The sequence below is a fragment of the Drosophila obscura genome, unplaced genomic scaffold, assembly GCF_018151105.1.
Source record: "Drosophila obscura isolate BZ-5 IFL unplaced genomic scaffold, ASM1815110v1 contig_73, whole genome shotgun sequence".
In the NCBI taxonomy this organism is placed as follows: Eukaryota; Metazoa; Arthropoda; class Insecta; order Diptera; family Drosophilidae; genus Drosophila; species Drosophila obscura.
In genome coordinates this window covers 4,422,702-4,447,073 of record NW_024542865.1, presented here as the reverse complement: position 1 = coordinate 4,447,073, position 24,372 = coordinate 4,422,702, and the positions used below count along the sequence as shown (strand labels likewise).

Here is a 24,372-nt window from a genome sequence, read left to right as displayed (position 1 = left end):
TCTCTCCAACAGCTACATATATCTTTATACCATTGCCATTGAGGGTATTTAACAGACAGTTAACCTCTGAACCTCTGAATTCTGGCAACAATCACAATGATGAGGGCTCAAGTCGTCGTCGCCTCATGCAGAAAAACTTTCACATCACTGAGCATCCATAATGCAACGACAGAGAGAGAGAGAGATGTGTGTGTGGGGGGGTTTTGGAGCAGAAACAGAACACTTGATAGATTAGATTATTGTCAAGATTTAACGAATTATGAAAAGGCAATTCCAATGAAATATTCATGGCATCACTTTCGCCATCAATCGTCCAATGTCCAGACATATTTTATAAAGCATTTTCATGGCTTTGTGGCCCCTGGAATGCCGTCGTAATCTGGCTGCATAATCATTGAAATGTGAGCTACACAACAACAAAGGATAACTAATAGTTGGAATGTTAATTACTGTTTGGTTTTTGATTGCAAAGGAATATTCAGATTTTGCTGTTCTCTCCAAAGGTGCCTTTAATGTGCAGCCTATTAATTTGCATGATTTTCCGTTTCTTGCTTTCAAAATCCCATCATGGCCGGCCATCAATCCCATGAAAGCTGCCCCACCACACATGCAGCTATCGGGTTGAAGGTGTATACCCATGAAAAGGACTCAAAGCAACCGCAGAGCTGCCTTTAAAACAAAAAGAAAAAGCAAAAAATAACCAAAAACTGATGCTGAATTCTCATCCTTGAACCCTTTCGGTGGTTTTTGGTATCTGGCGTCAGGGCGACGCCACACAGCAGCTGTGAGTATGGCAAAAGTTATTATATCCACATATTAATAAACATAATCAAGACCCGCCCAAACGATGATGGGGAATGATGACGATGACGACGACGACGACGGCGACGGCTATGACGGAGGGCTGGCAAGCAGCCAATCTCAGCCACATCGACCCCATAGCAGGGGGGAATCCCCCATTGAATACTCTGGCACAGCCAAGGCATACTCGTATTTTTCATATAATACTTTGGGCATATTAAATTCATTTAAAGATTTGCAACTTTTGGCCCCCGCTTTCGACGTTCATTTTGCAGTCCAAAGTAAATAGCAAAAGTACAACAAACCAGCAACAGCCAGACCGACAACGAAAAAGGAACCCCGAGACAAAGACGAAACCGAAGACGAAGACGAAGACGAAGAATGCCTTTAAATGAGTAATAAATGCGGCTGCAAAGTACTCCACTCTGGGTGGTCTGGGCGGACTGGGCTTAGATACTCACTCATACAATATTTCCTGGAAAAAAATCCTCACCATGAAATTTGTTTAGGGGCGAAAAAAACAAAAAAACAAAAAATCTCGCATTTAGGGGGGAAGCCAAACGCGAGAAAAGAAAACAAAACAGCGAAATTGTCTTCATTTCTTTCTGTCGGTTGTGTTTGCCTTTTAAAGTAATTTCTCAATTTCCTCAATTTGGCCAACGTAACTATTAGTCGGACTGCGCCCCCATTCGCCTGGCATTGTGCGGTGGTAATTGAATGCATAAGCAAATTTGTTGCCCAATTTGGTCAGTCATTGCCGTAAATGTTTGCCCAGATATGTTACATGGAAATGGGACGATCGAGAATTTTCTATGGAAAACTGAATCAAGAAATCGAGAAGAAGAAAATAAATGCGTACAACTTTAATTAAAATTTCTGGAATAGAATGGTATATCAATCGAATGAGTCCCGCCCACCCACGCCAATCTGCACGACATGCGTGTATTTCCGTGTCACTCATCAGTCAAAGTCAGCGACAGGACCACGACCCATGGCATATCCCTCGAACAGGATATAACACATTCCGGGAATGAGTACAACGATTTATATGAAACATTTTGGCAACTCCATCCACCTCCATCCACAGAGACAAAATGCCACCTGGCGGCTTTTGCCTTGTGTCCTTTGCCAGGTGCGATTGCTCGTGCTACACAACCCAGCCCAACCCATTGCCATTCACTTTCACGCTTGGCTCCGCTTTACAAGAAAAACAGAGGAGAACAGGCAAAAGAATAACCCAAATGAAATAAAATAAAATAAGTAGACAATGCAATTGTCTAAATACTGACTGTAAGATACACTCTAATCTATCCCTGTGGTATGCGATGCGAATTTGGTGTGGAATATAACTTATTTAGTTTTAAAAATTCAAAAACACTTGCGCACTTTTGTATACATTTTCTACAGATTTTCTACAGCTATTAGAACAAAAATATTAATATGATTTTTTGCGCTGGGTGCAAGTACACCACGAGGAGTCTGTTTCTACCTTTCCTTTGCAAACATTTGCTAAACATCCAATATACTCTTCAAATATTGTGTATACAAAATAAAAGGCCACATGCAAACTTTCTCGTGGCGTTGAAAGAGGGAATCTATCTGGTTCAATGGGTGACTGGCAGGCAGCCGGCGAACACTTTCAAAGCAATAAAATGAGCAATTTTTACGATTAATGGTGAAATAAAATATCGCTTTTGCAGCCCGCCACGAGCCCAGCTCCGCTCCGCTCCGCTCCGTTCCGTTCCGCTCACCTACCCACGTCCAACCTCCTTGTGGTTATACGATAGGCCCAAAGACGAACGGAGGGGGGTGCGTGTGCGTATGCTGAAAAGAGCGAAACCCGAAACCAAAGCAAACAAAATCGCAACTGGGATTGGCAACTCTCACTCTCTGTCTCTGTCTCCGTCGCTTTCTCTCTCTCTCTTTCTGTCTCTCTATTTTTTGCTCATAAAAATGCCAAATAAAATGTAGAATTAATCAACTGGGGCCCGACCTCTCCTCTCCTCTCCTTTGCGCTGTCTCAACCTCAGCTCACTCTCATGGCAACCAAGATTGAAGGATTTACGATGTCCCGACCCTGACCTCATTGATGGTCCACTTCATTGGATGACTTTATGTTCGCCGGAGCCAAGATTTTCGAGCAAAGTTGTTAACCCCCACGACATGGGGTTCGCCCTGCCTCTCCAGCTGTGGGGTTGTTCCACTTAGCCGTCATTTTAATCAGTTTAACTACAATGAAACTGATACGAATACAAAACTATACGTTTAATTGTGCTAGGAATCGGATTTTAGGATTTAGACAGAAAAGAAGCGAACCCCAGACCGATTAGGTGGAACCATACTGCAGCCCGAGTGCAGGTATATCTAATAATAATCTATATTTATATATAAATGAATCTCCATTTCACTTGGTTGCGGCATCACGCGTGAACGGCTGGACCAAATTCGCTAATCCTTTTTTTGTTGTGCTTTTTATTGTCAGAAGAAGGTTCTTAGGAAAGAAAAAATTAAGCAAATAACAATCCAGCGCGAGCAAAAATTGATTTTTAGAACGGCCAAAGTAGGCGAAGAGGCAATTGTTATGGTTGCAGATGAGTTCTAAACTCAAGATATTATGCATCAATTGAGTTATGAATATGCCTGCTATTTGCCGATCAAACCTTGGACGACGTACACGGAATGTCGCTATTAATCTAACGCAAAAGGAACGTGCAGAAGAGCTATGGCCCATATTGCACAGGCTCGCGCTGCACAATTACCACCTTAAATTCGACCAGTAGACTTGAATTGCGCTGCTTTCGAATACGATTGAGCAATTGAGCCTACCAAGATCTGCCACTGCATTTATATCGGTTCATTGTCAGTCGTATGCCAGCATTGAAATGCATTGGAGTCGGAATCGTTAACCCCCCGCATATGCTGCGCTGGTGGAAGGGTTAAATTTCCCGTTTTGACTCATCCGCCAGAGCCATTGTATTGGAATTATCTTAAGTTTATCTTAAGGCGTTAAAATGGTGCGAGACAACGTTCGCCGGGTAAGCTGTCAATATACATTTAATATTTATATGGTATTAAATAATGTAAATTTAATCTAAATCCGTTTCATTAATGCCCATATTAATCTTAATTGATGTACTGCAATTTGACCGAATAATGCGTGAAAATAAGGTCATACTAGCCATATGTCAGCAATAAGAACGTATATTTTCTGTACAGTTCCCATAGAGCACTAGTCCGGCATAGTCAAATGGTTTTTGGTGAGAAATAACTTCCTAAAAATGTCTGAAAATAAGGAAAATGGTAGGCACAACAAATGTACACACATTTATTGGCAGCAGGAAATTTGAATACCTTTTCTTTAGCTGCCTTTGCTTGGCCACAACCGGAGGAAGCAGAAGAAGAATTGAACGAGGCAGAAAGTACGTGCGTCATATGCCTCGATTTCTTCACTGAGCCTTTGGTCATTCTAATGTGTGGGCACATTTTTTGCGGTGAATGCATAATTGTCTCCCTATGCTACAGCAATTTATGCCCAATTTGCCGTCAACAAGTCGCATAAGTGAAACCATTTTGTCAGCCTTAACTTGTTCATAAAACTACGAAAATTTAACTGGACACGCAAATATCCCAATACATGCAAGCGGATAGCTAAATAAATAATTAAATATGTAATACATAAAACATTCGAATTTTTTTTATGCAGCCTAATACAGATGTGTGTATACAATAAGAATTTTTCTGTCAAGTTTACGCACTGCAAAAAAACAAAAATGTTGTGCATGTCTGCGTGCCGACACAGCCACTGGACACGTGGCCCTTAATTCGCGGCATTTTATCTGAATCTAGATTTTCAAACATTTCGTTTGCAGTTGCTGAAATCATTTGTCTTGTGGTATCAATCACAGGCACAACCACAAAACACAAACTCTAAGAGCCACATGGTCGTGTCTTCGTTTCGGTTGCGTGTGCCTGTGCCTGTGCCTGCTGCAGATTTATTGGGCATAATTTATGATTCCGTGTGTTTCTGTTTTGCCATCATAAAAACAGAATCACAAATTCGATAAAAATTCATAAATTATTTGTTGATGCGTATTGAATTAAGCATTTGCCACGCCCAACAAATTCGCACATGTCACAACCAGTACAGCCACCCCGCCACCCCGACACCCCGACACCACCCCAGCAACCCTACTCCAGCCACCCACAGATTTGTAGCAAAATCAAAGCAACAGCAACAGCAAAACACGTGAAGAAAACAACAACAACAAAAAAACCAAACCAACTTTTCTATGATTTCAAATTTATGCATAAAGAAAAACAAATATAGAGGGGAATGTGGAAGTTGGCAACTTTTGCCGCTGTCAATATAATTGAAAAAATTTCACAGCCACGCCCACCACACATAGTGGAGAGTAGAGTGTGGAGGAGTGGAGGAAATATGTCAAGTGCAAGGCATAAAAAACAAGGACCGAATGCCTATTTGTTATTTATTGTGATTTGTTTACATTTTGTTATTGTTTCTTTTCTCTTTCTCTCGCTCTCGGGTTTCCTTTATCTACATCTCCATCTCCATCTCCATTCCCATTCCCATTTCTCCCTTGGCCAAGGAATGTCTTGAGCTGCTGCCCTGCTGGTCCTGGTCCTGGTCCTGGTACCGTGCCCTACGACTTTTGTCTTTGCATATTTTTACTGGCCTCCTTGTGGCGGCGTCTCCTCTCCACTGCTTCTCTGCCTTCATTGAGTGGCAGTCAGCATTTTAATATGTGGGCCAGCATACATTTTCATGTCACTGTATGAGTGGGAACAGTGCGTGGCGAGTGGGGTGGGGTGGAGTGGCGTGGCGTGGGCACGAAACGAATGCAAAGTGGCAAAAGCTCGGAATAATCATCCATTTGCTGCGGAAATGTTTTTTCTATTCCATTCCATTGGAAGAGGATGCTCACATTTGATAGGAGAGCCCAAAGAAGTGCCACGAACGATCTAAATTTTCCTGGGAACATCATCATCATCGCGGCCAGCACAGATGGTATCCTGACGATTTGCTACATGGACATGGGAGCCTTTGTCCACGCACTCCAAAGTTACAGCTACCTTGGGTACCATAACGATGGTCAAGATCTGGCATTCAGAAAGACACCAGAGGCTGCACCACACTCTGCACAGAGAGACGAGTAGCGTCGAGCGTCGAGACTCTCGTCTGTGGAAAACCCAAAGTCCCTGTTCGAGTGTTCCAAATCACAATTGTACGCTGATTTTTGCCATTAACCGGAGAGCCAGAGACAGCTGCAGGCATGTGATGATATGATCTTCGTGGCCCTTGAGCACCTTGGGCTGGCGGACAGGTGCAGGTTCCGCAAGTAGCGGTCAATCGCTGCGTGATCGCTCCTTCCTTCCACGCCAAAGATAGCACCGCAGACAGGCGCCGCCGCGCCTGCGCTTGTGCCCACATCCACGAACGATGTATGGATGTGGATTGTGTTCGCCGTTGCTGGGCTCATTATCCATCACGTGTTTTTTTCGTGGTGCCTGGCCGCGACCAAAGCGTGTCTCAGCAGCTCCCCCGTAAAGCTCGGGCCGCTGCAGCTGCCGATGACAGGAACAACATGGAAGCGCATCTGCTGGTCAGTCTTAAGAGACAATATTAATTACTGCAGCCAATCTACACATAACGCCATATTGGGAATAACAAAATGTAAGCAATCCGCTTCTAGTGTGACCGTATAAAATATAAATTACGCAACTAGTGTGACCAAAAAAGGGATAAAAAATTACGCAACAATGGATCCTCAGCTTTGCGTTCATGGGCAGAGCAAATGCAACCCTGCCTGGAATAATAATAATTTTGTGTGGTAACATTCACACACACATATACATGTGCAAATCTAATTTTTCCTTCTTTCTTTTCCGACATCGAACCAGCGTGCACGTACTTTTGGGTAAAAATGAATCCAGTTACCGGTTTGGAAAGTGTATTAAACGAGGCCAGCTTCATGAACGGAACGGCCTGCATAGCCGTTTACCCTTGCGAAAAGGGTAAGTGCAGTAGATGGATGCATATTATGTGCATTTGTGTGATATTTAACCTGATCTAACCTCCAATTGTTCGCTTTTCTAGATCAAGAGACCGGAGAACATAAGGTGCTGCAACCGCCTGATGGATTTCAAATGATTCCCGTTCCCATTGAACCTGGCGAAACAAATCACGCATGTAAGCAGGACTTGGGTCCGCCGCCCTGTTCTTTTCACATTTAACTAATATTTTATGTTGGCTTTCAGTTTGCGTTCGGCTGGGCTCATTGCTCAACGGACCGTTGTTCAGCGGAGGAGCAACGCTCCTTAGCGCCGCGCTTATTTATAGGCGTACAGGTAAGCCAGAGGGATGTTTAATCATGGCAATCTTTTAAATAATAACTTCACTTTGGCAGTTGCACTGGCAGAAGAACCAGCTGCCGCTCCGGTGGAGCAGTAGATGCTGCACGGCTCAGCCAATACAAACAATACAAATGGTAGGCACATTTTTGCACATTTCGAGATTTAGTGCGCTCAAATTCGGATTCTTTTTTTCTGCAGTTGCACCACTAAAAACCGACGGGCACAGCAATGCCTAACAACAACACATGGCCAAGCCGATTTCCAGTGAATTCTATACGAAGTACAACCTAGGCCAGCGCCTGTCCCCACTTTTTGCCGCAGACCATTGGCAAACGACCAAAAGGTGCGACACAGACATCATACCATAAAACCAAACATAAATATAAACTCTAGTCATTCCCAATAAAATGCAACATTTGTTTACATAAACTATCCTTTGTGCCGCATTTTTTGTTCAACAAGTACATAAAATCCTGATCAATCCGGAGCCTTCGAAGCGCACCTCAATTTGTGGATATATTACGTCTTTTTTGGGCTGAAACTTTTGTTGTTCTTTCTCGTTTTTGTGTTTGTTTTTTTTTGTTTTTTGTGAGGACCAGCACACAAAATGAAGTTAAATATTTAAAGTTCATAAGCCGCACAAATCCCTCTCAAAATTAATTAAAACAATGAAAAAGAAAAAACAACAAACACAATAAAATAAAGTTGGCAAAACATTAGAAATTGTCGTGTTGTTTTTGCTGCTGCTGCTGCTGCTGCTGTTGTTGTTGTTGTTGTTATCATGTGATTGACTTGACGTAGGGCGACGAGAACGACGAGCTAAATGGCAAAAGCGGGGGCTTATGCCACGCATTAATTAACTTAATACACGACAAAATAAAAATGAGACTCTGAAAAAACAACGCAGAAGTTCAGAAGAGGCAGCGAAGGACACAAATGGAATAAATATGCGCATTAAACAAGGCGGAATTATGTCTCGAATTGCTTGCTGGCTGGATGAGTCAGGGCCGAAATAAAGACAAACACTCAGCGTATGGGGACATAAATGTAAGGGCATCAACATGGAGGCCTAGCTAATGGAAATGCACCAACAAAAATGCTCGCAAACCAACTGTTTCTCTATCAAAAATCGTTTTGTTTTTGTGCATTTTTTTGTTGTTAAAAAAAATGCGTACTTTTAGTGGTGGGAGCTTTTGCTGGAAAAATCATCGATGATAACACCGATGACAGCGATATTTGCAGGCTGCAGATATAGGCGAGGGAAACAAATTTGAATTCAAAAATTCTTTAAGTGGCAGCAACACAAATGCCACCAGAAAGTCCGCCTATGCCTTGGGGAACTTATTATTTGGCTGCTGCGGCTTGTCCGAGAGGCAATCTGATTGCCATACGAGCAATTTTCTTGGGCGAAACATAAAAAAATAAACAATAATAATTTTTTTCTTCAAATGAGAATCATTCTAGCCTTGCCACCTGATTTCTGTACTGGCTGTGCCTTACCATTTCGTGAGATGAGAATGGAACAAGCTGCCCAAGTCGAAATGCTTATATATAAAATATTTTACCACCGAAATGTGCAACTTTTGCATTAATTGTTTGCCTGTTTTTAATCTCTGGAGCAATTACCACAAACAAATAGTGGAGAAACTTTCCACATTCAGAACTATCAAAAGTTTATACGTTTTTTGGGGAGCTGCAAAAATATTTTAGAAGCTGTGGAATCAAATTCCAAAAGAGGAAATCACGACAGAGTGCCAAAGACTGAGCAGAACGAAATTGGAATACCCCACTAGGAAGGATTTTATTGACTGAAAGGAGGCGCTACTTTTAACGAGAGGAAAATTATGTTGTGTCATTAAATTTATATTTTTTGAAGGTTCAAGCAGTCAGTAATACCTAAATAAGCATAACAGAAAGAATTTTGGACATTTTCAACCTATAAGAAATAGGCCATATCCCTAAACTGTAGTCAGAATTGATTGCTAAAGCTTTACGGCCTTGAATTAATCTGTTTATTGAACCAAGACCAGATAAATCCGTCTCAGATTTGTCCAAGGGTTGGCATAGGGTACAGGGTGAATCGGGTAACCGGGCAACCGGGCAACCAAGCTGGCCCCCAGAAAACCCTTTCGAACGTGTGGCCGAAAAGAGATTCAGGAAATCTGCATATACATATATAAAGGGATATTTAAGCACACAAGCCCTTCTCCCGTCCCTTGCCCGTTACTACCCGCACATTGACAGGGGCATAATTTATTGCTTCGTTTAATTTTTGACATTCGAAGCGGGGCGGTCGGTGTCGGTGGGCCACACTGCGTATGCTTGATGTGACCAAACATCCTCCCAACTGTTGACTGGATTTTCTTTCCCTCTTTCTCCTGCTCTTTGCTCTTCCTCTGATGCTGTTGTGTGGGCGTTGGCCAAATAAATTGTTGTCAGCCAGCCCCCTACACCGCCAGCCACTGCCACTGCCACTGCCAGTGCCCATCGAATGGCCTCTGGGGCCAGCTGTAAGCTGTAAACTGTTTAAACTTTTGCTTTTTATACTCGCAAAAAGAGCAGAGAATGTATATGAAACTGGCATAAAGAAAAGGAATATGGCCAGGGCAAAACCAAGTTTTGGCAACTTTATGAAAATTGCATCAAACAGTGACACAGGGGGAAACGGAAACGGAAGCTGTGAAAAGCCAAAAGGGAAAGGCGCAGCAAGCAAAGCTGGCAGGAAAGTGTCACTTATTTCCAGAACGGGTTCATTAGGGCTTTATGGTTTTTAAAGAGAGAGAAATAGAGAGAGAGAGAGAGAGGTGGCAAGAACGAAACTTGATTCAATTTAAATGTTCACAATTTACACACAAAAAACCGAGATGGATGGCAACAGGATGGGAGAGAGAGAGAGAGAGAGAGAGAAAGCCATAAAACGTTTGCCAGCCTCCAGTAGGTGTCTATATCCATATATCATTGTCTGTCTCCTACTATCTACAACTTGCCATCTCCCCCTACCCCCTCTCAATCCCTCTCTCTCTCTGTCTGTTTTTCTTTGTGTATATGTTTATCTCTTACTTAGGCTTAGTAGGTTGGGGTCTACAAAAAATAAGCAAATTGATGGTAACAGGCAGAGGGAAAGAGGCAGCAGAAGTTACGTGCGGCTGTAACGTAAGGTGGAGGTGGGGGCACTTGGCTAGGGGTAATCGTACGTGAGCACAGTGGGGAAAATATAGCGAAAGCCAGCCCAAAATTAGCTTTAACGATATATAGCAATATAATAATTAATTGTATTATAATAGAAAATATAACAAACTTAAATGAACGTAAAAAAATTGTAAAAAACTTAAACTTTAGCCTGATATATCTTCAGGTATAACCCACGTATGGATATAAATCAAAAATTATATTAAAGTCCATACATTTCTCTATGCAACTTATTAAATTTGCGCATATCGGTGCTGTAAATGCCGAGCGGGTAAACTTATTTTTCAATATTTTTAATAAGATTTTGGAGAATTCTCAGCTTAAAGCTTTTGATATATATTTTTGTAAATATACATTGTATATTACATATTAATTGATCAGGTAATGATCGATTTAGCGACAGAAGATAAAAAAGAAAAAAGAGAGTGATTAAGGAATAATTATTTCTTACCATCACCTTGATTCTCTCTACTCTACTCTACTTGGATCTCTCTAATGGTTGGCATGGGTACAGCAAATACTATTAAGAGCGTGCCCAACTAATGAAATAAGTTGCAGATGCAAATGTTGTTGCATCTAGTGAAATATTGAATACGAAATTAGCGCGCAATCAGAGCCTTGACTGAATTTATTGAATGTCAATAGATTTGGGTCACCCGAAGAATCCAATCGAAGCCGTTTGCCATTTGTCTTTTCATCAAATGGAATCCTATCCACTGCCGTTTCCAGCGTCAGCGATCGATAGCCCTTGATTAATCGATAGCCGTGAATCTTGCTCGGGGAAGTTTCCCGGCCCGCGTGTATTTGGGTGGTGGGTCAGCAACTTGTTGGCTTCTGCAATTTCCCATGGTGCAAGGACGACGACGACGACGACGACGACGAATGCTATTTGTCACAAATCGACAGGGACATTTCTCTTGCTATACACCGCTACCGGAGATGGAACGTGAGTGGGTCGCACGAGGAGTGCAGACAGATATCAGTCAAATGCCGGGGCCACACTGACACGTATAATACATTAGCATCGGTTATTGTCTTCGAGGAAGTGAGAGGCGATGGCGACTGTATCGAGTATACACGCAATCAGCCTTGAAGGGGCTGAGGGGCGGCTTTTGCGTTGCAAGTTCTGGCGTCTGATAAAGCTACCGCTACCGCTACCGTTGCTTTTTCGGTGCCAGTTTAGATCCATCCATCCGCTAGGATGTGTGGGCGGGCTGGCTCTCCGGCAAACATTTAGCCAGCACGTTTAGCGCCTCAACGCGTCTCAATATCCCAGTCCATCGCACAACAGCCTTTGCCACATTTGATTTGTATCCGCAGCGTGTGTGGGTTCCGGTTGAGTGTGGGCTTGAGAGTGGATGGATGGGAGTGTGCGTGTGTGTGTGTGTGTGTGCTTAGGTGCGCTTTAATGCTTATATGGTTATAGATACATATATAGGGACATATGTATATCTAACCATGTTTGTACATAGGTAACTTGGCAAACAAATATAAATAGAAGAGTGAAAAGTGAAATGTAAACAGGGCATATAAGCAACGGGGGAAGATCTTTGGCCGTATCTGCAAATACCCTTTAAAGATTGATTGGTTTTGGGATGATGTATCACGGCGGAAGGCATATGAAAATATGACTGCACAGACATCCAAGCTGTATGGATAGTAGATAGTAGTGGCTGAAGTAATGCTTTGATCTGTCTTCTCTTCGTGTGGTGGCAGAAAAGGAATACCCTCAATGGGTTTGAGGGCAGTTAGCCACTGGGAAAAGTCGGCTGCTGATTGAGCTTACTCCCTAAGCCTTTTAAGCAGAGAGCCAACAAAAAACAAATAGTAAAAAAAAAAACTGGCGCATGACTCACCCGCCATGCTCGTACCATGACCTTTCCGCTCTTACACACACCCACACACCCACACACACACAGACACACTTTGTCAATTGTCACTGGCAAAACGATGGATACTTGGTGTCCGTCCACTCAATGACGAAAGCAGGAAGCAAATTTGAAAGGAAAGCAAGCAAAAGAAATCTATTTAAATGTTTAGCTGGCCAAAAGCCCGGAATCGCATACAAAAAAAAAAAAAAAATAGAAAACTTTTCAACCGCTTGGATCAAAGTTTAATCGTCCCAGCCAAAAGAGGACTGTTAGCGGGAAATGGAAACCAAAGCAAATGAAATTGAACGAGCCAAGTGTGACACACTGGATAAAAAGTGATGTTTGAAATGTGAAAAGTTTTCGAATTAAAGGGAAATGCGCTTAAAAAAAATAGTACGGAACGAACCAGCCACTGGTGTGAACCCAACAATAAATCAGTTTTAGTTCTATTACTTACTTGGGATGAACTTGAAGACGGTTTAAGAACCAGTAGTCACATTTTAGTTGAGAGATCTAATCTGGAATATACAAAAATAAATTGATTTAATATGCATTCACGGATCAAAATAAATATACGGCTGGCTTGTTTCTTTCCTGAATTTCTTGTAATTAAATAACTAATGTTTTATCGGTTTACTTTGCATTCCCATTGCCATTACCAATCCGAATGGAATTAGTTTAGTGCAGTTGCAAATGGTAGCCAGACAGATACCAATTGGATTTTCAATAGCGTAGCAAATTCAATGCATTTGCTAGGACTTTGGGAGGCAAGGCAATCTAAGCTTCCAAAAAGATCCAAAATCCCCCCACAGAATCCTTTTCAGCGAATCTATCAAAAGATTCAAGGTACGCACGCACACTGAGGGGACAGAGAGCAAAAGGAAGAGAGAGAGAGAGAGAGAGACAGAGAGAAATAGAGGAGGTAGAAATGTTGTCAGCTGTCTTTCATCTATTTTCATTGGCTCGAATTTGCCGTGTCTATTGGATAGATAGATGGGTGTGCTGAAGGTAAAACATGAAATTTGCTTCAATTAATTCAAACCAGAATAAAGAATGAGGAGGAGATAAAGACATGTACGTGGGTATGGTAGGGGCAAAGCAAGAGGAGGAGGTAGACCCGGCACGAAACAAGGGTCAGGGCAGCGGAGAGAAAGAGTCCGTGTTGGAGATGTTGTTGATGTCGACTGGATGACGCTTCACTTACAACAGCGTAAGCAAATATTTAATTTGTGTGAATGACTACATCCGTTGTCGTTGCCAGACTCGGCCCTGTATGTTTACCGTTGCCGCTCTCAATGGTCAACAGATGCGGACCCTAGACACTAGCCCCCTGTCCACCCGTAATGAAATGAATGAAATGAGCGAGTGGCATGGCAGAGTCCAGACCCCACCCCTCCCACCACCAATGTGAGCCTCAAAACTGGGCAAAAAAAAAAAAAAGGTAACACGAAAACTGGGTAAAGGAAAAAATATTATAAGGGAAAGTTACGACCATTCACATGCTACATTAACCGCAACCCCAGCCGTAGACAGAGCCGGACACGGAGACGGCGACAGAGCGGGTAGCGGGGAGCGTAGCGGTAACAGGGGATTTTTCCGAGTGGAACTTTCCTTTTTTTTTTTGTTTTCGTTACCTTTTGCCACTAATGATTTCATTAATAAAATCAAATTAATCTTTTCTATGGGCAGAACTACTTAGTATTTAAGCAGAAGTTATGTCCACCCACATGGGCATGGAATCCGGCCCACACTATTGCTGTGGCATTCTGTGAAACGATTTCGCTGGTAATTCGTAGATTTCTTTAGTGTTTAGATGCGTTCAGGTCATGGGTTAAATGCAGCCACTTAAACTTTAAACTCTAAGCTAATGCTAAATTGAGTTTAGTGTGGAAAATTTAAGCATGATGCAGTTGATCATTTTGATCTATTAATAGGTATGTGCAGCTATCAATTTAGCTTAAAAATTATTTCCAGGAATAGTTCGTTCAATATTTCTTCCTATTTATTGCATGCATACACACATTTCTATAATTTATTTCTCTCTTTTAATTTCCAAATCTCTCTTTTCTGTTTTAGTGTGTGGAATTTTGCTGGCGATAGCCATTTGGGGAACATCGGACTAAACATAATGCTCACATTCATCGCACTCACCCAGCAAGTTCTTTGGTTGTTAGACACACCCACAATTACGTGGCGGTGCCACCGCACCGCCCCACCCACCCACCAACACGACACATGCATTGTTGACTTCATAATTTAATGCCGGGACCACGCCCACTGCTACTGTTGCTGCCGCTCTGCCGTTCACTGTTCTACTGTTCACTGGGTGCTCCTTCTCCTACTTAACCCGCTGGCATATTTTCACATATCTTTTGTTCTGCTTCGACATTCTCCGAACCGCCCTCGCTCCACAGGCTTCTCTGCTCTAGCTTCAAACCATCTTGTTGTTGCTCAAGCAACCAGCAATCCTTTGTGACATTTGACTCGTCACACAAGCGCGCACACACACACACACACACACACACACAGCTACCCCTACGCGCTCACCGAACACGCACACACAGACATGTTTGGCATTGACTACTGTAACATGCATATTGCATACTTTTGGGCGTAAAAGTTTTATTACTTTCCTCGTGACAGAGTACGGGGAAAAAAGGCAAAAAGAACTCGCTCCCTGGCACAGCCACTGCAGTGGCGGGGGGACGTACGAAAAATTATAATTTGGCAAAAGTTGTAAAACTTTTTAGCCGCACCAATGGAGCGGATGTTGGTTGTGGCAACGGGGGCGAGAGGCTGACGACGATGATGATGACGATGATACTGCATGCATAGCTTCAAGTTCAGGTTAAAGTTGTGGGATGAGGCGAACATTGATCATAAATTTTAATAAGCAAACGGGCGGCACACACACACACACACACACACACACACACTGCACACGTTGATGCTTAACTGGAATTATGGTTAATCATGTGCGAGGGAGTTATCTGTATAATGCAGTGCAGCTGCAGTGCTTACCGGAAGCTGCCTGATAGCTGGGTTTCTGGGTCGCCCGAAGCAGACTAAAACTTTGTAATGCTGCACTTGTTTCGAGATCCCTGGCATGCAATTTTCCACAATAATTAATTATATTTAGACTGCAACTAAATGGTGAAACAAAAGCTACCATATTCAAACACTTGGCATAAATGCTTGAGATCTATTCCATCAGTGAAAATTCTTCTTAGATGTTAGCCAAAGCTGCTCTTTTTGTGTATTAACTTCTTCGCATGAATGAACTACTTGGGGGCTGGTGGCTCAGCCTCAGACTCAGATCTTCCCCCACTATGGGCTCGAAATAGCTGCCAGCTTGGAAAATGAAGCAGCTCAGGGGAGCCGCAAAGTTCATTAAGTACACAAGTAGCTAACTACATACGCATCATGAACATCCATCCATCCCCACATCCTGCTGGTGCCCTGCCCCCTGCCAGCCCCCTCATCACCGACAAATTCCTGACCGCCGGCTCAATTTGTCTCCATGTTTTCGGGGTCGTCTCTGGCGTGTCTCTACGGGCGCTGCTGTCCACAGAAAATTCTTAGAATTCCGGAAATGAATGTGCGCAATTTCGCTTTGGACAAACAGAACGCAACGCAACACAACGCAACGCAACGCAACGAAGAGAAAACTATATATTTTTGGGTCGAACCCATCGCAAACAGAGCTCTGGAGGCCCTTGGGCAAATGTGTGGGCGGTGCGTGGACTGCCAGTGGGGATTTTGTTTTGAAATTAGAATGAATTGCAGCTAATTGGAATGAGTTTGGAAATGGATAGAATTGGATTTGAATTGAATTTGCATTGGAAATGGCTTGAGATTGAAAGTGTTGCAGTTGGAATGGATTTTGGAATTGCAATTGGAATTTGCATAGCACAGGAAATAAGTTTCTGGAATGAAGATCAATAATGCTTTGATTGCCCAAAAAGAAATGAATTGCGTTGCAAATATTATTTTATAAATGTGTGGCATAAAACTGAACGCATTTTAATTCCAGTGAACTGTTTGTGAATTTGAATTTGATGCACAATTATTATTCGCTGGAACTGTGTGCACGAAATTAGCTTGAATTTCAGACTGGAAATGTAAATAAATGTAGAGCACACAAAGGCTCCCTCCAGAACATTCAGTGCCGCCCAGTAGTAGGCTGTCAGGCAATTGCTTAAACTCCGCTCAGACGCCATCCACGAAGCCATTAAGCTTTAATTGGACAATCGCCAAAGTTAAGCCACAAAACCAAACAACCAAACAACCAAACAGGCAAACAACCAAACAACCAAAAGCATGTGTGAGACGACGATTCAAAGACGCAGAAACTGTTTGTAATTTATTAATCAATTATTTACAAATACGCGCACAAGGAGTCAGAGGCTGTGGGAGTACAGCACTCATACGGGGAGTGGGTCTGACACTCAACCTGAGGCTGTATTTCACTCGATTAGCATGCAACAGCAATCGCCGAAAGCCACCAAAATACAACGACAAACAAACCACCACCACAGATGTACATACATATGTATGTATGTATGCATATGCGAGTATGTGAATGTTAACTTCAAAGTAATATTTCGTGGCCCACATTTGTCTTTCACCCAGTCCACCGCCAGTTGGGGGCGTCCTCTCCAGCGTCTCCAGCGTCTCCAGCGTCTCCCATTTCCATTTACTTCTGGGAAATGCCTGTCGCTTTCATCTTGATAACCCTGATGGAACAGCCAAAATGCCGCCAAATGTAACAACAGCAACAGAAACAGCCACAGAACAGCGCGCGGCAAGAATTTAACTTAATTAACTAATTGTGTGTGTGTGTGTAGGGTAGGGCATTCTCGAAAACTCCCTCGCTACTTTCGGGCGCGACATTTCATAATTCACAATTTAGCCAAGAGCCAACATCCTAATCCAAACTACTATTTCAGTGCCAAATTCCTTTGGGTGTGTTTGTCTTTAATCAAGTTGAATTTTCATTCCTTCACAGTTAATTAGTGAATCTTCATCTTCTTTTATTACAAAATTCCCTGTCCTGGGAAACGTAGAAAACGTTTTCTTTTTTTTTTTCAAAATTGTTTTCTTAACCTGAAAATATTTTCGCGAAATTTCCTTTGGATTTTTTTAAGCGTTAGAGAGAAACGAAAAATGCAATAAATAAAACCTTTGGAAAATATGATATAAATATGTTTTTTTTTCCCTTCGGTTTTATATCAAAATTAAATTGTTTAATGTTACTTTTAAGCATTATGGGATTTCTTTGTTTTATTCGTTTCAAAACCCTTTGATTTTGATTTTAATATTTTTTTAATTTTATATTTTTACGAGCACACAAACGCCTATATTTTTAATATTTTTTATTACATATTTGTACGTTTCTAAAACCATTAAATTTTCTTAACCACTTGACGTTCAAATGTCAACTAATCCAGGGATCACGCCTTGAATTCCTTCCTCGGAATAACAACAAATATTTGCATTGAAATCAAATTAAGATGTTCGTTTCGTGTCCCCCCTCTTGCTCACACTCGATTATCATTTTTGCTTGGCAGGCAATTCACAAATCATTTGTTTGAACGGAATTTGTTCTCGGTTTTTCTTCGCTTCTTTTGATGCCCTGTATATTGTATGAGGAGCAGGCGATGTGTCGAGTAGTTATTTACTGCCTCTTCCTCTTTTAGTGTGCCAAATAAGATAGGAAAATGTTTGTTTTCACAGGGAAAGCTTTATGATCTGTCCTTTAAATTCATTTAACATTTAACACGCGTAGTTTTTGTGTACTACATATATCCGAAATGAGTACTGAGGTATAGCAGCGTCGATCCACTAGAGTGCAGTGTTTACCCTCTTGTTTTTTGTGGCATTGTGGTGCTGTGGTTGTTGCCCTCCCTCCCGCTTAAGTGATGTCAATCAATTAAATTTACACACCAGGCCAAGGGGAACGGGAACGGGCAGGATACGGTGGTACGCAGAGTGGTGGCACCCTCTGGCAACGCTTTATACATTTTTCATGATACTGCCGTGTCGGTTGCTCGGTTGCTCGGTTGCTGTATCTCTGCAACACTCTCTGTGTGGGTTGGTTGCTTGCTTGGTTGGTAGTGTGAGGTGTAAAAAGCATCAACAAAAATTTGTATACGTGTTTATCTTGCTTTGTGTCTCTGTGTTTGTGTGTGTGTGTGTGTGTGTGTGGGTGTAAAGTAAGCTTATGAGTGGTTTGGGGGCACGCACTGCGGAATGGCACCGGATAAGCTGCCACATGAGGTGGAGGCGGAGCAGGAGGCTCAAAAAACCTGGGTAACCTGCAGGAGCAGCGGCAGCGGTAGCACAATAACATTTGCATTTGACTGAGGTGTAATTCCTAAGCTTTATGGAGCCAAGAGCATTTATTAGTGCCCCTCGAATTGCAGCATTTTATTTGCACGAATTTCAAATATTACGGGCAATATTATTGCTAAACTGATTAGACAGAATCATGGCCAAATGAAATGCTCGTAAAACAATCCCATGTGGGGGCGGGCATGGCAAAGCTAAGTTCTCTTGGTTGGATTACATTTCTGAATGATGATTTAGTGTTTATTACCGCTTAACCATTTCAATTAGGGCTTCTTTCAAGGCATATTTCAAAGGGTTTAACCCACATTGATTTACAAACTGTTCATGGGGGAACAGGGAACACTTCATTTATTCATTAATGCACTCATTATTCATGGGGTATTCTTCATTTATTCGTGCACTATTAATGGACATTTATTCACTGATTTATGTGCACTATTCACGTGAATTTATGCAATGCAATATTCATGAGCAAACTTCTGATGACAGAAGGACAAACCCCATCAAGATAGTTGCCAGGCTATTTACAGCCTGACCTACATTTCCAGACAGTTAATACATGGGGTACCTAATTGAGGAACAGCTAACAAATATTTGCCAAACAATTATCCCTCAATGTTTGTACAGTCATTAGTTGGACAGTTGCAATTGCAGTTCCCAAGTGAAGCTAATCAAACTTAAACGATTCATAAACGATTACCCACATAATGGATAATTTTTGTATTATTTTATATAACTCTATTTTATTTTACTTTTATTTTTAACTCTTAAAATTTATTAAATATTTGTAGAATTTGTGCATAAAATACCTTTCTGCTGAAATGATATTCTTTGATATTCCTTCCTTATTCATTTATCAACCCACATCTCAATTTCACATCTCTGAAGCAATCTCTTTGAATGCCTGCCTTTGAAACTGCCTTTTGTAAATAAGAAACTAAAAGTTTGACCACTGTCGTGACGCTTTATCTGTCCAGTTCAAGGCTCAAAATGCGTCAATGTAAGCAACCGTACACCCAAAGACAGTTGTAGTACCTTAATTTCGAAATACTTTTCCACACAGAGGTACTTATTCTCTCTCTATCTCTCTCTGTGTTCCCTCGGGATTCCGACTTCAAGTTTTGCAAACTGGCGCCTTTAAGGTATGCAGCAGGAGTGAGATTTGCGTGCAACAAAGCGGGAATGTTGCGGCTGTGTTGCCCCCTCCCCCTCCTCAGTCTGCTAGCTGGTACAAAGCGTTCAAGTCAAGTGCTTATCAGTGGCATAGCAAGGGATGGATAGGGGTGGATAGGGGTGGAAGCTTTGTTACTTTGATGAGGTCGGAACCCAAACATCTTGACTGACTGCACTTTATGGTTCATTTTGCATGCCTCAGCTGCTGAGGAGCAGCTGGAGTTGTACACAGGCTGGACATGCCTCGTGGCAAAACACAAAAAAAAAAAGGGGCAAAGTTTCCAGCAACCCAATCCAGTTCCAGACCCAACCGCTCTTCCTGTCTACATCTGCACATCCACCTACTTTTGCCTTATGACTATGCGTTTTGGTATTTTTACTGCTGCTGCGTTCCCATTTACGAGACAGAGAATTTTGAGTTGCTTTTTCATTTTTAATGCCATATCTTGGTCTTGGAGCTGCACACAATGTTCGTGGGGGAGGTTGCGGCAGTGGCAGGGGCAGGGTCGGTGGCATTGGCAGTGGGGCAGTGTGGCAGGGACAATCAACTCGTGTGCTGCTGCGTTGTCCTTGCCTGCAGCGTTAAATTCTTGTTAAAATATTATGGAAAACTTTTACACAATTTCATCGTATTCGTAGGGGATGGTGGGGGATGGTGGGGGGGTGGCTTTAAAAAGAATTCACCAGAGAAATCTTTCGCTTCGCTTCTTCATCGCTTTTTTGTTGTTCTTCTATAGCCTCTCACTGAGGTGGGGTACTGCCTTATTTTTAAATTTAATCAAAAGTTTGAAAAAAAAATATAGTTTCCAATTTTTACCTTTTTATACCTTTTTATTTTTATAAAATTTACTCTTCAAAATCAGCAAATTCGTATAATTTAACCGAAAAACTATTATAATACTAAATATTTTGTATTAATATTTTTAGAGTCCAATGGATGCGTTAAATAACAACTGATAATTCATAATCATATATAATTTCTCCAGTAACCAGGGATCTGCAATCATAGCTCTCTCTCAGAACAATCTCCAAATTATTTTCAAGTCAATATCATTTTAGGGCATTCAAGAAAACAGATTACAATTTAATGTATTAATGTTTAATATTTACTAAAGCAGCTTCAGTTAAATTTAATTGTGCCATGAAACTTCTATGAAGCCCAAACATACATACATCCAACTTCTTTTATTCATGGGTTCATCTTTATCTTTGCAGATGCTTTGGAGCGTTTGTCAAGTGTTGTTAAGAGCAGACAGAATGTGCTGCAATTAGCCAAACATTTAAAGCCAAGCCATCCATCCACAATTTGACAGTTGAAAGGAGCAATTATTTCACTTCATTCCGCTTGACTTGACCTACGCTTTGGTTTGCTTGAAGGCAGGTCCTCCTGGCCCTCCGAGAATCACTTAACAGAGCAAGTCGAGTGTCGAGTGTTGCTTCGCCCCCGCCCCCGCCCCCGCTGCCACCTTGGCACCACGATCCCCGTCGCACGTTACATTTACGGCCATGTCGCACCTAATTAGGCCAATTAAATTTAGCTGCAAATTACACACATTAAATGTGTAAATTGGGCGGCGAATTGAAATTGAATTTAAATGCATGTCGGTTGCCGTCTGTCGCCCGTCGCCGCAGATCGCGTGAGCAACTTGTGGCAGATATGCCGTGGATTAGTCGCGACTAACGAACTGATAGAGTGCGACCCAAAAGGGGATATGTTTAGGCCCTGGATTAAATGGGTGTTTGCCAGCCGTAACTCAATTACAAAGCAATTGCACAGCGGATAATTCAATAAATGTTTCCATAATTTTCAGGCAACAGATGGATGGAAGTCTGTCTTCACCACACAGTCACATACTCGTATTGAATGTGCTCCGATCTGCTAAACCCAAAGGGAATGAACATATCTTTTTTATTGCAACAAGACGTAGCGATCGGAGCCAGCCATTATAAGAGCCAGAATTTCAAAATATAAACAATTAAGCTGCACCATTCGTTCTTCTATTTCTATTCTTCTATTCGAATATGCTTCTATTTGAATACGTGGCCTTCGCATAGTTACACAGTTGTTGGATGAATACCCAACTCAAGTTTTTATATATTAAAACTAAGTACTGGATACTAAGAATTGCATTGCCGCGTTCCGTTTCGACGTTTTTTTTTTTTATTAATATTTAAATTGTTTTTCCCACAAAAATTACATTCACAAGAATTTGCATAAAAAAATGTCTACTTTAGCGAGAGTCCCACGCATATACATATGTATGTATATTTATATATATGGAGTATCCGTAATTTATTGCTTTAAATAACTGATTTTTTATATCCAAAAATTGTATTGTTGTGTCTTTCACTTCTTTTAAATATATGTACGAGTAAATGCCACGTTTAATGCTGCCTTCGGGCAAAGATCACTCTGGAAATGCACTTGAATTTTCACAATCATTAACTTTACAATCATTTTATCTGTTCTGTCTGCACGCAGCAGGTCCACCACTTGATTGGGTTCCCGAGAGAGCTCTCATGCCAACCTGTCCGTATCCCATCCCGAACTGTGCTGCATCCCATCCTGTTCGGTTATATATTTGCTATTGGCTGTGGGGTTCATCAATCAAGCGGACAACGAAAAGCTGCCCACAACAAGATGTTCCAATGCTCAAAGAGGAGTCCAGTCCCCGTATTGTAGCTTCAATTTAAACCGTTTAGGAGCTTGAGAGGGGGGCACAAGAACCCGTTCCGGAAGTGGGGGAGTTCGTTTCGGATAAGCACGGCTGGAAGCGCGGGGGCGACCCTAATTAAATGACTCTTTTGCGTAAAGTAAGGACCAGAAGGCATCAAGGCCACACCGTGGGCGGTTGGTCGGTTGGTCGGTGGGTCGGTTGGGCGGAGTTCTGTATTCAAGTCGTGTTTTAATTCAATTGCCGGCTAAAATTCTTTTCGGTACCTTGGCGGCATCTCATTATTTAATTTCCGGCTGGGAGCATCTTGCACTCACCTGATCCGATTGTGTGTCCCTCTCCACGACGCTGGACAGTGCGGAATATTTAGAAGAGAAACGCGACCAATTCTGAATATTTTTTTTGTGAAAAATATAAAATTAATTGGCTCACAAAACAATATTATATTTCAAGCGGTTTCAATTGCAATTTTGTTGTTTGATGTTTTTCAGTATTTATGCAGATTTTCGATTGCTTAAAAAGCTCTCAAGCACAGTAAAAAAATGTTGAAAAAAAACGCTGTTTTTTGTTTTTGTTTTTTAAGTTCGTTTAGTTTTTTGAATTTAAATTTAAATGGCACTCAAACAGGTCTGTGGTTCCCGCTCTTGGTTTTGGAATCGGTTTCTTGTTCGCCGCACAACCGTCGCGTAGGACATTCGCAAGCGAACTGCGCGCCTTCCATGTCCAAATCGTCGCCAAGTGGAAAACCAAAACAGTTGCCGAACAGGACACAGGGGACCCGAAGCCAAGCTCGGGCGCCGATGGCTTCTGGCGCCGCGTGGGAGTAACTCAAGTTACTGAGCCAAAAACTCATTGCGCCACACACATCCCAACAAAACAAAAAACAAGAAACCATATTCTATTATTTTTTAGAAACGATTTTAATTTTTTTGGTAAAAAAATTTATTTGAATTTGAATTTTAGGTAATTTTAGGAAGAGCTGCACGGATCCAGCAGGCAGCCGGCAGTCGTTCAGTCTGCCATTTGATTTCTCCATTACTCTTAATGAATGCGATTTGTCAACAGAAATTTGCCGGGCAAATTGTTGCTGCTGCGCCAATTGGTTCTGCCTGTTTGCGATAATCAATCTTCGTTTTTTTTATTCGGCTGTCCAACTCGATTAACATAAAGCTAAATGCCCAGCAGATTGAAGGGACACTTTGGTGGGGGGAATACAATTTGCATACCCTTTACAAATTGAAACCATTAAGATTTAATTAAGCTTGGAGTTAATACGAGTACATGAGAATATTCTACGTTTGGTTGTGCTATATTCCGATGTTTGTTTCGTAATTGTATTATTCGAACTAGTTATTGATAACATTATTAGATATAAAATCAAAAATTGGTTGCAAGAATCTAAGGCTGGATTTACGACAGATTTTGTACGTCGAGCGATTGTACCTACAGGCAGTCATCCGATCTTGGATGTCCCAAGTGTTTTTTAAAGTGTTTTATATTTAGATAAATTATACATATGTAAATATGTATATAGTATATGTAAGTACATACATATGTACATATGTATTTTCCCTTCACTTTGTATCAAATATATTCTCAATATATGAATACCTTCTGAAAAGGGTATACAAAAAAAAAACGGAGCAACGGACAAGCGGCAAAGATAACGGGACACGCAACAGGCGCGCGAATTCTCACAGGACACAAATATTTGTAAACAAAGCCAAAACACCGAATCCGAAAACGAAGTCAAAGACGAGTTGAGCACTCACTCAATTGAGTGTAAAAACAGGGTTGAGTAGAATTTCCTTATGAATGGCTAAGGACATGCTTAAAAAACTCACCATTTAAATTTAGCGCGCACTATAGCAATAAGACAGTATTTAGTATGACTGCAATTGATAAAAGAAATATACCAGAAAAAGCAAATGCCCGCTTAA

At 41.6% G+C, this 24,372-nt stretch overlaps 2 protein-coding genes and 1 long non-coding RNA gene across 3 annotated transcripts in view; 2 read left to right on the top strand and 1 right to left on the bottom strand.

Moving 5' to 3' along the window:
* The window catches only part of LOC111065297 (allatostatin-A receptor), a 114,440-nt gene extending 91,319 nt beyond the window's left edge, over window positions 1–23,121 (bottom strand). The window contains exons 1-2 of the mRNA XM_022353404.2: window positions 22,750–23,121; window positions 12,691–12,751 (exon numbers count right to left, since the gene is read on the bottom strand). The gene's annotated coding sequence lies outside the window, so the exon portion shown is untranslated. The remainder of the gene's footprint in view (window positions 1–12,690; window positions 12,752–22,749) is intronic.
* LOC111065302 lies at window positions 3,822–4,478 on the top strand. The gene is made up of 3 exons (XR_002606976.2): window positions 3,822–3,836; window positions 3,970–4,101; window positions 4,164–4,478. It is a non-coding gene; the product is annotated as an uncharacterized LOC111065302 (long non-coding RNA).
* On the top strand, window positions 6,688–7,603 carry LOC111065301. The gene is made up of 5 exons (XM_022353407.2): window positions 6,688–6,834; window positions 6,917–7,009; window positions 7,078–7,167; window positions 7,227–7,307; window positions 7,372–7,603. Exons 1-4 carry the CDS (start codon window positions 6,744–6,746, stop codon window positions 7,268–7,270), a joined length of 318 nt encoding a protein of 105 aa, XP_022209099.2. The 5' UTR covers window positions 6,688–6,743; the 3' UTR covers window positions 7,271–7,307; window positions 7,372–7,603.
* Window positions 23,122–24,372: the final 1,251 nt, after the last annotated feature.